The sequence below is a fragment of the Rasamsonia emersonii genome (genome assembly GCF_000968595.1).
Source record: "Rasamsonia emersonii CBS 393.64 chromosome Unknown ctg1118621760086, whole genome shotgun sequence".
Classification (NCBI taxonomy): Eukaryota; Fungi; Ascomycota; class Eurotiomycetes; order Eurotiales; family Trichocomaceae; genus Rasamsonia; species Rasamsonia emersonii.
The window spans coordinates 49,208-64,777 of record NW_013563201.1 but is presented as its reverse complement, the minus strand read 5'-3'; the positions used below and the strand labels follow the sequence as shown (position 1 = coordinate 64,777).

Below are 15,570 nucleotides of genomic sequence, written 5' to 3'. Positions count from 1 at the left end.
AAACAATTGGTTCAGATCGATCGATTGATTGGTTGCAATTGCAATGAGAAGACGTACGATGCCATGACTTCCAGGTCATGGTAAAAAAAAGGTTATGTTCGGGAATAGTTATGCGATATTTCCAAAGCCAGTTGGATGTGGGAGGAAAACTCGAACGCAGACTCTGACAAATACCCAGACAAAGGACGGTAAAGGAAAGCAGTTAATAAAAGCCATAGGGCAAAAACGACACGGTATGAAGAGAATGCTGCGAAGAGCAAACGCCGTTGATGCTCGAGTTGACACCTGAAGAAACTAGGAGAAAGACGAACCAAAGAGTGCGATGGACATCGTGAGACTCGAACAGCAAAGACGGAGATAATTGGTGACCTCAACCACTCGATACATGCGAAATAATGACTCTACAGAAAACCATTGGAATCAACACGTGGCTCAGATGCATGTGCAGGAGGGTGGAAAACAAACAAGCCCAAGGCCACAAAAGGATATTCGATAAGCTATACACTGAGAAGGGTGAGTAGGGATGCCATTAACAGTGGCTTATTCACAAATCGATCTCTGGGTCTTTAGAGCCCGCATGAAATGCATGGAACTAAAAAAACCAAGTCGAGGTCAAGGCGCAATTTAAAGTGACCTGTTGTGAGGGCCTGAAAAAAAGAATCGTCTCCAAGGATTGCTCGAATGGCCGCTCAGATTTTGATTGGTGACAGCGGAGGCCCCAGCTCTGGCAGTTGCGACACGCTCCGGTTGTGAGAATTCTCAAGTTTCGCAGGGGGCGGTCGACGCCCTTTCGGGCTCTCTTCGCGTTTCGACGTCTCCTCGCTCTCCGAGCTTTGGCTGCTTCCTGAGGAGTAAACGGCGCGTTCATCGATAGCCGACTCGTGTGACGAGTTGGGAGGGCCGCTGTGGCTCTTTCCATTCTCCTTTCCAGTCTGCTCAGTTTTGCCTCCCTGCCCAGCCTTTTCAGCCTTGGCGGCAGCTTCAGCCTTTACAGCAGCTTCATACTCCTGCTCGGCCTTGAGCCACTCCTTCTCCGTCCAGCAGCCTTGCCAGCAATTCTTCCAATCGCAAACCAGGAACTGGAAGCAGAAAGCATCGATCTTCATGCACGGCTGGAAGCAAATGCACAGATTGCGGTAATCCATTTTGTTCTGTTCCACATACGAGTGTAGAAGGTTGAGATGACAGGTAATTGCGAAAAGGAGATAGTAGTTGTAAGGAGGAAGCTTCGACAGCTCATCCCGGAGCATCTGCGGGGCCGAGGTCGCGCCTGAGCATTGCTCCGCGATCCTCGCCTGGGTCTCTTTGGGCAAAAGCTCATCAGGTAACTCCCGAAGCCAGGCTTTGAACATGGAGCCAATTGTGTTGATGTCATACAAGTCCGGCTCATCAAAAAGATTGATATCGCCCTCCATATCAAAACGACGTTGCCAGTATTTCACTTCCCTCCCACTGCCTGGAACTCGATATAATCCCTCTTCTTCGCATCCCTTAAAGTTCAGGTAGTCAATACAGCGGTAAGGTAGAGCGGGCATCCAGTATTCCGTTTTGTCTTTGCAATCTTCCAACCGTTTCGAGATCCTGGTCCGCCGCGTTTGCTCGATCAGAGGCAGATTAATAACCGAACACACGTAATTGTCATCCGTAATCGCCTCTCGCTCGTTGGTGCTCCCACTCCTGGTGATCTTCCCGAGAAAGCCCTTGCCTGCTTTTCCAAGGCGGTCTGCCGCTTCAGTCGATGATTGCTTAAGGTTGTTGAAGAGAGCAGCCGAGGCACCCGAGACTTGGCTGAGGGACGCGGACGTCACCAACGACGCGCCATGGCTTCTCTCCTTTTTACCCCCAGAGTGACTGGCGGCCGCAGGACGATCGGCAGAACGGTTGCGAATCGCCGATCCAGCAGCATCTTTAAACGCTCTATCCGGGCGCAACGGTGCTGTCTTGGCCGCTTCCTGGTCATTCTGCTCGCCATTCTCTTCTACTTTGAGAAGTGCCGCGTTGGATGGCCGTCGCCGGGTAGAGAGTTTGGCACCTTGGCTGTCATCCACTCGAATTGACCGAGTTCGCCCAAGGAGATTCGCAAAGCGCGGCTTGCTCTTCTTCGAAACGGGGGCAGGGGCTTGTTCTGAATCAGGATTTTGAGGTGGTCCATTCTGATCGTCAGAAGTATTCTCGCCTGGAAAGATCATCAGTGCCAGGCCAGAAAATGAAGGAATAATTTTTCATCCATACCTTTATCGTTACCCGTCCGTCCAGAAGACTCCTGCGGATCTGAAGTTGATCCGTCACTTTTGGATGCGGGTTGCGCTCGGTCCTTAGAGCCGCCGCGACTCTTTGGTTGGTTTTCCCCCGACTGCCCTGAACTCTCGGACGCAGAGATCTTGTGAGAGGATTTCGAAGCCTTCAAGTTGGCAAAGAACGACTTGGACTGGTCACGGTTGTGTTTGGGAGAGTCCTTGGGGGACGCGGGATATTGGGGAAGGGAGGTAAAATTCGGCGTGGGAGGCTCCTCCCCTCCTTTAGGAGAAGAGGGAACAATCAGAGCACTTTCGGTTTTCGAGCGTCGGGTGACCGGTCGAATCGTGGAACCGTTCGCGAACGGAGAGCTCGGGGAGGATTTGGGAGACCGAGGGGTGAGAGGACTGAGCGAGTCCACTTTCAAGCCATCTGCGCTTTGTGACGCTGGACTCTTCAAACTCTTCTTGAAATTGGAGGACGACAAATCCAGGCTTGGGAGGGTACTCTGTCTGGAAGGCATTTTGGGCGAATATCGGCGATGGTCTCTACCCGCTGCTGAGAGCCGGGTGAGTGAAACCTGACTCTTGCCTCCGCTATCGAATCGGCCAAAGAAGGCTTGACAGAGCACCAAAAAAAAAAGGACCGTTCGGTTTGTGAAGTGGCAATGTCCTGGAGCGGTGTAGGAGGCGTAGCGGTCAGGTTCGATGGAGGGGCCCAAGATTCGGTGGGCCGACAATCTCTAGTCGCTGCCGGATAACAGGCGTTGGATATAAAAGGATAAATGTATCTCTGAAACGATGGATATAGTCAGTAAAAGACAACGGGCAGGATAACGCAGCGACAAGTGCCAGGGAGGATCAGGTGTTTCTGAAACAGACCAAGGGGAATGTTCGGTGGAGAAGGAAAGGGCGAATCGTGCTTTGCCTGGAGAGCGGAAAAGGGGACACCCAATGAGTCGTTCAAGAGAGGAAGAGAGACAAAGGATCCGGGCCTTCAGTCCGGAGCTGTCATGCTTGCCCCGAACTGTGAAGAAATCGAGGGAGACAAGGCGTGTGGAACCGTGACGTCTGGCATGGAGCGAGTTCGAGCAGAGATGGGAAGATGATACTCACCACGCCAGACCTGTCATCATACCAGTCACCAGACCCTCCTCCGGCCCTGTATCTTCAGAATCTCGAAGATTTCCAAATGTGTTCGACGAATTTTTCGCAGTCTCACACAACGCACATGGACGGCGCCAAGGTCGGCTCAGCTCGCCCCGTGGTGTAAGCACGAGGTGAACTCCGGTACGATGAGGCGGGATGTCGTCACGCACCGAGCGACGGGATTAATCGACCGGGTGGATGTCGAAAGCTGAGGAGAAAAAAAAAGGAACCAGAGTCGGATCGAGTCTTGGGATCTGCCAGTCAGTGAAAGGGCGAGTCTGGCCGTGGACGTTTTTCGGAGCGTTAGGCCGGTCAGAGATGACAACCGCACGGACGGAGCATTCCTTTCGTAGCGTGATGCAGGCGCGGCTGTGTGTCAGACTAAGAATGGCGCCGTATTACCCCGTATTCACCTCAGACTACGGAGAATACTGCAGAGGAGAGAGCCAAGGGCGAGAGGGATGGATTGGCAAAGGGGCACAGGGGGAAGAATGCCAACAAGACGGAGGACTCGCTAACAGGCGGCTAAGTACGCTCCAGGGAAGGGCGTATCTACTACTGCTAATTAAGACTACCGAGTCGAAGCGACACTGGCCCTCCAGCACCAGCGCAGGGGGCGACAGAAGGGTTAGGAGCTCGCTAGTCGGCTCGCCAGATACTCCTAAATCAGCGCAGGCAACTCTGTGCGTGTTGACAGCGCGATCCTCCACAAGCAACCAGGGAATCGGATCGAGGATGCTGCTACGCTGTGAATTTGGGCCATGCTGGCTGTGGAGAGATGGCGTGCTATTTATGACGACTCGGAGGGAGCGTACGCGCACTATTGCTTCGGTCGACCACGAGTCGATGCCCTGGCCAGCGGAGATCCACACGGAGCAGCGCGATGCGGGCCGGCCAATGGCGGGATGATGCAAGCATTGGCAGCCACGCTTCCTGCGGTGAGCGACTGGAAGAACTTTGCTGACCCCTCCTCGCGTGGTGGTTGATGGTTATGGACTGCTCCTCTTATCGCCGCTGCCAGATTGCCCGTTCCACGAGCTGCTGCCCGGCTGCTGCCCATGGTTCGGGACAGGGTTCGCAGAGCCCGATCTGCGGTCATCTGGATGGATTCCTGATCCGATTCTGCAACGCCCCGTTCATCCGTACAGACAGCAGCCACTGTTTTGCCGCAGTACGATTATTACGATTCTGGATGGAGCACTGTGCGCTCGAGAACGGTCGCTTCACCGCATGGACTCGGCAATTTGTTCAATACTCGCTAATCTTACACGCAAAAGCCCCCCTGGGCACCGCGTTCCGGAATAATAAGATATCCACACGTGCGTGAAGGGGGGGGGGACAGGGTAGACAAAGGGCGCTAGGATGCGCCTTCTGCACCCTGCAGCCTGCGCAGGGTGTGGTCGTCTGGGAGATGGCCCGGGCGAACACGAGCCTGAGATAAACTCGTGATAGTGCTTGCATGCTGGGAAGCTTAATTATTATTATATACTCCAGACGGAGTGCGAGCACAGATCCTCGAGACTTAACTCTGTAGATGGCTACGCCGATATGGACGGAGGAACGATCCCATGATCTCACCATGATTGCCCCTGCGTTTTTTAAACTTTTGGCCGGTCGACACAGTCAGACAGTCAGACTGGACGCTGGCGGCTGAGAAAGCATGGGCCCAGGGGCCAGTACTCTTAGTGCTCAGGGGTCACCGTCAACAAGCGGTGTCTTCGCAGTGCCATCACGCCCCAATCCCCCACCAGGCTTGAAACATGAAACATGGCCTCGAAAACCAGACCCCCGATTTCGAGGCTCACTGACAGGACTGTACGGAGTAAAGTCTGTAATTACCAAGTGGGCAGCCTGATTTACTCCTCAGGCGCCAGGATGATAGTCTTGCTGTGACTGGCCGGATCTGGCGTTGTGCGCTCGTCGAGGCAGCACGTGCTCGCGATCCCAGCCACCGATCGCGACGACTGGCCGACCCCTCCTGCACCGCTCGAGGATCGCTGTGCAACGGTGCTGCTAACCACCTTGCTCCGGACTCCAGATTCATCTTCATTTGCAGATCCAAAAGTTTGCCCTGTGTGATTTTTGCTTCTGCCCCGCCTTGGAGAACACGCGCTAGTGGCTTGTCTGCTCGGTTATCGATGGATCCAATCGTCTTGTCGCGACGGAAGCTTCTAGTTTGACAATTTTTTTTCCCTCTTCGACTCGCACCCAGTGGCCTTCTCGTCCTGCCTACCTTTGTGCCTTCCGTACACCACTCCCCTCCAGCCTCGATTCCAGTGGACCGTCCTGGAAAATGTCGCTGGTGTCGGGCCCTGGCAGAGGTGGCGGGGGATCTCCGGATCAGCAGGAGCTTTTCGTACAGAAACATGTGGACTACATCAGGAGTCTAGACACTGTGCGTTGACCAACTTCGCCATGACTTCGCTACCTTATCGTGTCGATCAGACCGTTGACGGTCGTCCCAGCGGAGAGATGAGCTGGAATACTGGTTGACTGAGCATCTGCGGCTCAATGGCGTCTACTGGGGCTTGACGGCCCTCCACCTTCTCAACCATCCGGAGGCACTGCCCCGCGACGAAACCATCGCCTTTGTTCTCTCCTGTCAGTGTGAGAATGGCGGATTCGGAGCCGCGCCCGGCCACGATGCTCACATGCTATACACCGTGTCGGCCGTACAGATCCTCGTCACCATTGATGCGCTCGATGAGCTGGACCGACAGGGCGGGAAGGAAAAAGTCGGAGCGTGTAGGCAATGTTCCAACCTGGCCTTGCAATGCGTTCCTTGATGCCTTTTTCTCTGTGAGTTTGTAGAGCTAAATTGTTTGCAGTTATTGCCTCCTTGCAGGACCCCGAGACCGGCACATTCAAGGGGGATCAATGGGGTGAGACCGATACCCGTTTCCTCTATGGTGCTCTACTTGCTCTGTCGTTGTTGGGACTTCTGGACCGAATCGACCTCGAGAAGGCCGTCTCCTACGTCCAACAGTGTGAGAACCTCGATGGAGGATACGGCGTGCGTCCCGGCGCCGAGTCTCATTCAGGTCAAGTGCTTACCTGCGTGGGTGCCTTGGCCATTGCTGGGCGTTTGGATCTGATCGATAAGGATCGGCTGGGCGCCTGGTTGAGTGAGCGGCAGCTCGAGAATGGGGGATTGAATGGGCGTCCAGAGAAGCTGGAGGACGTTTGCTATAGTTGGTGGGTGGCTGCCAGCTTGGCAATGATCGGACGACTCCACTGGATCGACCGCGACAAGCTTGCTGCATTTATTCTGCGCTGCCAGGTGATTCCGGCGTCTTCTTCCCGCCGTTCTGGATTGAAAACTGACTTGAGGCCAGGATCCGGAAGGTGGAGGTTTTGCCGACCGACCAGGTGACATGGTCGATGTCTTCCACACGGTATTTGGCATAGCCGGTCTCAGTCTTCTCGGCTATCCAGGCCTCAACGAAGTAGATCCTGTGTAGTAAGTCTGGAGTGTCGTCTTCGGAGATGACAAGACAGCTAACCTGAGGCAGCTGTATGCCGAGAGAAGTAACAAGGAGGTGCTTAAAGAGATAGAAATGAACTGTTTTGCTGCATGTCATGTGAGGTCCAACTACCAGGAACAGTGTATATCCTCGTCACGACCTCTTGCTATCTAATAGCCCGCTTCCTCTACTTTCCTGGACGATGGGATACAAAGCAGGAGGAGATCGACTTCACTGCGACTTATTTTCCGCTTCACCACTCCACAATTGCCTGACAATATGGCTGCTAAGACGCGGTGGGACATCTTCCCGTAACGAATAGATGGTTGCTTTGCTGTGACGGTTTAGTTAGGTAGTTTACTGAATTCTAATTTTCTTTCTACCTAACATAAAAATGATTTTATTATTGGTCTCCTCTTATGACGTTCTTGAAATCCCCCACGGGAAGGCACATTCTTCCCGTTTGGGGTCGTTATTGCCTTGCCGATGCTCGCCCTCTTCTGGTCCCGTCAGTTCTCGAGGACCAGCAGTCCTCCCCTCTTTCCTCCTTTCCATTCTTCGTCCTCTCTTTACACTCAGTCCATGCTATGGTAGCATAACAATCCAGAGGCGAGCCTGTCTCTGCTGTTTTCCTTCTTTCTGCGGTCAACATCCGCAGCTGCTATCTGTTACTTCCTCCACTGCTTGCTCTGGATCGAGCATTCGCGCCTCCCCATCGTCCATTGACAATGGATGCCGCTGCTCTCTGGTGCAACATCTGCCCAAAGCAGCCCCATTTCAGTGATGTGTCCCATCTGTTGACCCATGTGTCCTCCAAAGCTCATCTGGCCCATTACTTCAAGCTACAGGTCAGAAGCCATCAAGAGCCCGAAGCTCGTGACGCATTGGACGAATATGACCAATGGTACAAGATAAACAATCTCGCCAAGCTCTTGTCCGACCGCATGGCTTCGAAAGAAGCTCGAAAACGACGAAGTTCAGGAAAACCTGCTGCTAACGGTCGGACGTCCGCCACAACGGTCCCAGACCCGAATCCAACTTCGGGCATTGATGCTCTACGAACCGAGCCTCCAGAGCCAGATCTACTCGGTGACTTCCTGGATCCTCGTCTCTGTCAGCCCCATTCCGGCACGAGCCAGGACATGACAGACAGAAACGGCTCTTTATTGAATGGTCCTGTTGCTACAATGGGAGGACCGGCATCGGATGCTCAGGGGTTATTCTGGCCCTCTTGTCCTCCATCTTCAGCAACAAAAATACCCACTTATCCGTGGAAAACGGAGTCTGAAGACGACTCCGAACATGAGGCCAAGACGGTCTTACACACCACTCCGGCCTATTCGAACCGGGTTGGCATTGCCAACTCACTGCCCCAAACACCGCCTAGGGCAATAACCTCAGACCCCTTCATTGACGACAAGAAAAGCTGCGACGGTGATTCATATGGTGGAGTCGTGGACCAGGAGAAGGCTGATGAGATGACAAGACTGAAGGGGGTCTTATGGCCGGGGATGGATATCTTTGATTCAGCAACAGAACAGATGAGGCGACAACGCAATCAAAAGAAGGATGGAAATATCATCAAGATGATGGAGAAGACCTCTGAGGGCATCGAGCCGACGGAGCTGGTCTTTTCCCCGACTGGCATCTTGCGGAAACAGCGCGTGATTTCAGGCAACGTTGAGGATAGCAGTCCGTTGAAGGGAGAGACTCCTATTCCCAAACGCCGTGCGGTCCGTGCCAAACGTGCCCCGTTATCACAGTCAGACCCAAACCGTCGGATCGATCAAGATAAGAAGAAATCCAAGAAGAGTCGTCGGCGATCGAAACAGTCGCTTGAGGAACTGTCGAGACGGACGTTGCCCACGTCAGACAGCCCTGTATCAACTCGATTGTTTGATCGCCCCCATGGATACGGTCATTCGATTACTGATTTCGATGAAGAGTTCGGATTGTCATTGGAAGGGATTGACCAGAAGCCTCGCTCTGGTTTCCAGATCTTCAAAGATGATGACAATGAAGAACCGAAGCTGGGAACGAACGACGATATCCTGGGAGCAGAAGGGAAGTCGCCTTCGCCGGCCCCTCCTCACCCCTCCTGCCGCCCATCGGGATCGGTTTCTTTCATCCCCTCTCATAAATTCGGTTACAGAGGCCATGCTTCCAACAAAATCCCGAGCGCAAGCCACTCGTCCAATGACCAAGAGAACATTGAGCCCGTTTTGAACCGCCATGGTCGAAACGATCCTCACCCGGACGCCGGAAACATTTGGGACACTCCAGGGCGAGGCGAAGACGGATGTCATCCCTTGTACTATTCTTTTGGTGACGGTTGCTACATTGACTTTGATCCTTTTGGTGGAAGTGATATGTTCGGCTATACCAGGAACCCATTGGCCGCTTCGCGCCCTTTTCTACAACAATATCACCACGATCAGTCCCACGGCTCAGGTGCAAGAACCCGCCGTGACAGTCCTAGCAAAAGCCGTGCCCTTTCGGATGACGCCACAATCTCCGACATGGATCAGGAGGATCATGGACGCCTCTATTTTGACGGGAGCTTCGCCTAATCGCTAGAACTTCTCTTTTGTTCTCCAACTTTGTCTTTCTCCAATTCTTCGTTCATGTATTCATACTTCAAGGCATCACAATTTCCAAAATAGGGTGACAGAGGTTACCTGCATGTCCTTTGTCATTGCTGACCATTGCCTCTGCATGCATTATTATGATTTGCCCTGAAGTCTGTGTCTTGTGTCTTCCAGGTGCTCTCCTCCAATGCCACAGCGTCAATGTTGCGAGACTGGAAGACCCTTCCCATGTTACATTAGTCTTTTAAAATGTCTGCATCCGTTGGGATTCCTGTAGTAATAGCAATAATGATAATGATAACATGAATTAGGTAGGCTTATGTGGTCGGGGTGTTTGCCATCAGAGTGATTATGTAATCATAATTAATGTTAACTAACGTAATCAACCACCGAGCGACGAATACCACCGAGCGACGAATTTTCGCCGCACCCACTATAATTTTGAAGCTTTTCAACCACCAATACAATTAAATTAGACTATCTAGTAGTTGAATATATAGCTATTTATTAGGACAATTCCTTATGGTATGTCCAATAGTCCCACAGCCACTGCAGCGTTGTGGAGCTCGCCGTTGAGGCATAGGTGTAGGCTCATCAAGCTTCTCATTAAGCTGCGTATCAAGCTGCTGAATGCGATTTTGGCCTTCTTGTACAGATAAAAGGGTATCATTACCTAGAATAGCACGCCTTCTTGCCTTCTTTCTAGTTTTCCGCTCAGTCTCAGCTCGTAGAGTCCTAATTTCATCTCGAAGAAGAAGGTTCATATTCATTGCCATCTGCGCGGCCTTTTCAAGATGATGAATATGAGACATTGGGCTGCTAGAAAGCTTTTGCTTTCTTGCACTAAGGCTTTTTTGCAAGCTGCGAACCTTGTGATCCAGCTGGTGAGGATTCTGAGGAGTTTGAAAAGCAGAGGAGACTGAACTTTCAACTGAAGCTGGTGGTGTTGGCGTACGAAGCTGAAAGGTAATCTTTGCAAGAACCCGCTCTTTATCAAGTGGCTTAAGTCCAGCTCCTGCAAAGCCTTTGCATATATTGTCTGGAGTAAACACTTCTGCACGAGCAGATGGATATAGGGATAGAAAGTCTTCCTTGTCAATATGGTTGTTGCCAGCAATCATTCTCTTTTCAAGCAGTTTTCCGTACGCGCGCTTAAGCGGGCCAAAAACACCAACATCAAGTGGTTGCAGGAGATGAGAGGCATGTGCAGGCATGCAAAGACAGACAATTGCATTCTCCTTGCAGAAAGTATCAAACTCTGCAGTAAATGGCTACTATGGCCATCAAGAATAAGCAACCGCTTTGCACCAGTTGTATAGCGTCTGGAATATGGTTCAAACACCTCTTTCAACCAGCGAAGGCCTATTTCATCTGTTGTCCAGCCATTCTCGCTAGTTGCAATCCACCAGTCTTTGGAAAGTGTAGGTTCTTGATACCAAGCAGCCTGTTGAGATGCTGCTTTCAAGATAATCACTGCTGGTATATGAATCCCCTTTGAGCTCACAGTCTCAATGATTGTAACCCATTCACGGTTTCCCTGGATGACTGTACGAGGCCTTTCACTGCGTTCTGCTGCAGTAATAACCTTGGAGGTTGAGCAGAGCCCCATTGCAAAGCCAGTTTCATCAAAATTCCAGATGTCATCTTCATGTATGCCATGTTCCTGAATAGCTGCATGTACAGCTTGAAACCATGGTATTATAACTCTTGGATCCTCCTGCTTTGCACGCTGGTATGTAATCCTTCGATTATATCTTGTACGCAGCTCAGGATGGCGCTTGACAAATTTATAAGCCCAGTTGATGCCAAGGACTGCAGTAGGATCCTGTAGACGCTCACGGAGTAATATTTGTGCCATTGAACGCAGAAACTCTGGCCGAATTGGAAAACCTCGTTTATCTGCCTCTAGTAATCGCTGAATAAGTGTTTCCTCTTCAATAGCCTTTAATCTATGGCCATTAGCACGTGTTTCTGCGCGTGGTTGTCTTCCTTTAAGGCGAGCGCGAAGGGTAGCCTCAGGCACCCCAAAAATCTCTGCAGCCTTCAGTATTGATTTGACTTTTTGATTTTTATAAGCTGCAATAGCCATTTGAATTCGGTTTTCTTGAGATAAAGGCATTTTTGATAGTGGTGGTGATAAAATGACGCGTTGAAAAAAGGAAGTGGTAGGGTGGAGGAAAATTCGTCGCTCGGTGGTATTCGTCGCTCGGTGGTTGATTACGTTAAGAAACGCCCGTCGCGTCCACCTCACGCGTCAAGCTCACCCCGTCTCTGCTCTCAGGACTCCGTGGCGGAGTGGAAGTTCGCAGGTCTCCGTCTCTAATAAATAATACTGGCATTATTCCTTCTATTGCCGCTGCTATGCTGGCACCTGGCTACCATATTTAAGCCTTTTTTTTTTCTCTCCTTGGAAGGCTCGGGCACAATCTAAACCCTAAACTTTCTGATTGATGGTTCGTACACTCCGATCTTCATTTGCCGCTCTGTTCATTCAATGATTACTGTTAACGTTCGTGTAGGCAGCGGTGATTGAGGGTCGAGAATGCCTTCTCAAAAGTCGCCTTCATCATCATCGTCAACTGTGAAACGAAAGCAGCAGACCATCTCGAGTTTCTTTACCAAGAAGGCACCGGTAACTGCTAAGGAACCAGCCAACAGCCGAAGCACAGAAGCGGATACAGAACAAGAGAAAAAGGTCGCCTCGGGTAAAGAGAACGTTGCGCTGAGAGAGGATGCGGACAGTGACCTGGATGAGGATGATGAGGACATTGTCCTTCCTGCTCGAAAGCGAGTGAGAGTCAACGGAACACCCACCCTCGAGCGAGATTCTGTGACCCCACAAGGCAAATCAGACCTGGGCGATCATGTTCCTCCGTCAAGTAGTGCACGAACCGAGCGCTTCAAATTCACCAGCTCTCCTGCTCCCGAGGGATTAGACGAGGTGGAGAAGGAGGATGAGCGTCAGCGCAGGGAGAAAGAGAAACTGCATCAAAAGTTTGTCAAGAAGCTTGGTGGAGCGGATTGTGTGATTGGGATCGGAAGATCTGCCATTGGGGATGATGATGTTGCTGGTCTGGGAGAGGACGGCGATGAAGGCGATGAGGATGAAGAACCGACTCCACCACCTACCAAGGGCAAATCTGGGCCGGCAGCGAAGAAAGGTGGCTCCAAGCTTACGCCTATGGAGAAGCAGGTGATCGAGATCAAACGCAAGCATATGGACACCATTTTGGTTGTGGAGGTCGGGTATAAGTTCCGCTTCTTTGGCGAGGATGCGAGAATTGCGGCTAAGGAGTTGGGCATCGTGTGCATACCGGGAAAGCTGCGATTTGACGAACGTATGGGCCTTTTTTTTTTGGCGATGTTTCGTGCGCACAAGGATGCTGACTCTTATTGCACAGATCCGTCCGAGGCACACCTCGACCGCTTCGCATCGGCGAGTATCCCTGTTCACCGGCTACACGTACACGTCAAGCGGCTAGTCGCTGCAGGACACAAGGTCGGAGTTGTAAGGCAGACTGAAACTGCCGCACTAAAGGCCGCAGGAGACAACCGCAACGCTCCTTTCGTTCGCAAACTCACCAATGTGTACACAAAAGGCACATACATCGATGATGTAGAAGGACTAGAGGGCCCTAATGCTGTTGCTTCTGGGGATGCCACTCCCGCTACAGGGTATCTTCTCTGCATAACGGAGACAAACGCCAAGGGCTGGGGGAACGATGAACGGGTCCAGGTGGGCATCGTGGCTGTTCAGCCAGCTACAGGAGATATTATCTACGACGAATTTGAAGATGGCTTCATGAGAGGCGAAATCGAAACGAGATTGCTCCACATTGCGCCTTGTGAATTCCTCATAGTGGGCGACTTGTCGAGGGCCACTGAAAAGCTTGTTGAACACTTGTCTGGAAGCAAGACGAATGTGTTTGGCGACAAAGTGCGTGTTGAAAGGACCTCAAGGTCCAAGACGGCTGCGGCAGAGGCCCATAGCCACGTTTCTAGCTTTTATGCCGGAAAGATGAAGGTGACGGGAACTGCTGAGGATATACAAGCAAGCAGTCTCTTGGACAAGGTGTTGAAACTACCAGAGAATGTCACTATCTGTCTCTCTGCTATGATCAAGCATTTGTCCGAGTATGGCTTGGAACATGTCTTCGACCTGACCAAATACTTCCAGCCTTTCTCCGCACGGTCCCACATGCTCCTAAATGGTAACACTTTGACGAGTTTGGAGATCTATCAGAACCAAACGGATCATACAAGCAAAGGTAGCTTGTTCTGGACGTTGGATCGTACTCAGACCCGATTCGGGCAGAGGCTGCTTCGGAAATGGGTCGGGAGACCTCTGCTGGACAAGGGCAAGCTAGAGGAGAGGGTGGCTGCGGTGGAAGAGTTGCTGGATCCAGAGCGGACAACTCAAGTCGAAAGATTGAAAGCCTTACTGGGGAAGGTCAAGAGCGACCTCGAGAAGAGCTTGATCCGCATATACTACGGAAGGGTATGTTTGATTGTGGAGCTTATTACTACTTGGAATCTGACAGCTAACTGTGTCTATCAAGTGCACACGGCCAGAGCTTCTGACCGTTCTTCAGACATTGCAGATAATCGCAAGTGAATTCTCGCATATCAAATCCCCTGCGGATTCTGGCTTCGATTCACCTATTATCAGTGAGGCTCTGGCCGCTCTCCCAACCATCCAGGATGACGTCGTCTTCTTCCTTGATAAGATTAATATGCACGCTGCGAAGAACGACGATAAATATTCATTCTTCCGGGAGTCAGAGGAAACCGAAGAGATCACCGAGCACAAACTTGGAATTGCCAGCGTTGAGCATGAGCTGCAGGAGCACTGTGCTGTTGTAGCCGAAACGTTGGGAAAGAAAAAGGTGGAATATGTTACAGTGGCAGGTATTGAGTATCTGATTGAGGTTGAGAACAACTCGCCGCAATTCAAACGGGTCCCTGCTTCCTGGGCGAAAATCAGCGGAACGAAGAAAGTCTCGCGTTTCCATACCCCGGAAGTGATCAAGCTGATTCGGCAGCGTGATCAACATAAAGAGGCACTGGCCGCTGCGTGCGACAAGGCTTTCATGAACCTGCTCGCGGAGATCTCAAACAAGTATCAAGTTTTCCGTGATTGTATCCAGGCCCTGGCCGTGCTCGACTGTCTTCTCTCACTGGCGACAATTGCAAGCCAGCCGGGCTATGTCAAGCCCCAATATGCCGACGATACACGGATTGTGGTGAAACAGGGCCGTCATCCGATGGTGGAGCAGCTCCTTCTCGATAGCTATGTCCCCAACGACACCAACCTCAGCACAGATGAAACGCGTGCGCTGCTTGTTACGGGTCCGAACATGGGCGGCAAATCGAGTTATGTCCGGCAGGTGGCGCTGATCGCCATCATGGGCCAGATCGGCTCATACGTACCGGCACAATCAGCAACGCTGGGGATGCTCGACGCCGTGTTTACTCGCATGGGTGCGTTCGATAACATGTTGACCGGCGAATCGACCTTCATGGTGGAGCTGTCGGAGACGGCGGATATCCTGAAACAGGCGACTCCCCGGTCGCTGGTCATCCTTGATGAGCTTGGTCGGGGCACATCGACGCATGACGGCGTTGCCATCGCGCAAGCCGTGCTCGACTATATGGTCCGTTCCATTCGGAGTCTGACGTTGTTCATCACGCACTACCAGAATCTTTCCAGCATGGCGCGGTCATTTCCCAACAACCAGCTTCGCAACGTGCACATGCGGTTCACAGAGTCCGGAACAGAAGGCGACGAAGAGATAACTTTCCTGTACGAGGTCGGCGAAGGGGTAGCCCACCGGAGCTACGGATTGAACGTTGCCCGTTTGGCCAATCTCCCGGCGTCCGTGCTAGACGTGGCGAGGCAGAAGAGCGCCGAGCTCGAGGAGAAGATTAAGCGGAAGCGACTTGCGGCGGTTGTGAGGTCGGTACAAGACCTGATGCAGGACCGTCCTTCCGCGGAAGAAAGCAGAGAATCATTGATCGACAAACTCCTTGTGGCTGCAGAACAGCTGTGATGGCAGAGTCATCTTATTGTGTATGTACACGCTGCTTGTACGATTGTACAGTACAGTATAATACGGCGAATACGGATTTCGGAGA

At 51.8% G+C, this 15,570-nt stretch overlaps 5 protein-coding genes across 5 annotated transcripts; 3 read left to right on the top strand and 2 right to left on the bottom strand.

Moving 5' to 3' along the window:
* Nucleotides 1-689: 689 nt before the first annotated feature.
* On the bottom strand, nt 690-2,758 carry T310_3834 (Rho GTPase activator (Bem2); the record flags this gene model as incomplete). Its single annotated transcript, XM_013473308.1, has 2 exons — nt 690-2,176; nt 2,233-2,758. The coding sequence occupies 2 exons, from the start codon at nt 2,756-2,758 to the stop codon at nt 690-692; spliced, it is 2,013 nt and encodes a 670-aa protein (XP_013328762.1).
* Nucleotides 2,759-5,150: 2,392 nt separating this feature from the next.
* On the top strand, nt 5,151-6,844 carry T310_3833 (Phytoene synthase; the record flags this gene model as incomplete). Its single annotated transcript, XM_013473307.1, has 5 exons — nt 5,151-5,198; nt 5,500-5,778; nt 5,849-6,128; nt 6,212-6,663; nt 6,719-6,844. 5 exons carry the CDS (start codon nt 5,151-5,153, stop codon nt 6,842-6,844), a joined length of 1,185 nt encoding a protein of 394 aa, XP_013328761.1.
* A 731-nt stretch (nt 6,845-7,575) lies between these two features.
* Nucleotides 7,576-9,417, top strand: T310_3832 (uncharacterized protein; the record flags this gene model as incomplete). The annotated part of the gene is made up of 1 exon (XM_013473306.1): nt 7,576-9,417. The coding sequence occupies one exon, from the start codon at nt 7,576-7,578 to the stop codon at nt 9,415-9,417; it is 1,842 nt and encodes a 613-aa protein (XP_013328760.1).
* Nucleotides 9,418-9,935: 518 nt separating this feature from the next.
* On the bottom strand, nt 9,936-11,554 carry T310_3831 (uncharacterized protein; the record flags this gene model as incomplete). The annotated part of the gene is made up of 2 exons (XM_013473305.1): nt 9,936-10,706; nt 10,778-11,554. 2 exons carry the CDS (start codon nt 11,552-11,554, stop codon nt 9,936-9,938), a joined length of 1,548 nt encoding a protein of 515 aa, XP_013328759.1.
* A 423-nt stretch (nt 11,555-11,977) lies between these two features.
* Nucleotides 11,978-15,485, top strand: T310_3830 (DNA mismatch repair protein msh3; the record flags this gene model as incomplete). The annotated part of the gene is made up of 2 exons (XM_013473304.1): nt 11,978-13,933; nt 13,977-15,485. 2 exons carry the CDS (start codon nt 11,978-11,980, stop codon nt 15,483-15,485), a joined length of 3,465 nt encoding a protein of 1,154 aa, XP_013328758.1.
* Between the last annotated feature and the right edge of the window lie 85 nt (nt 15,486-15,570).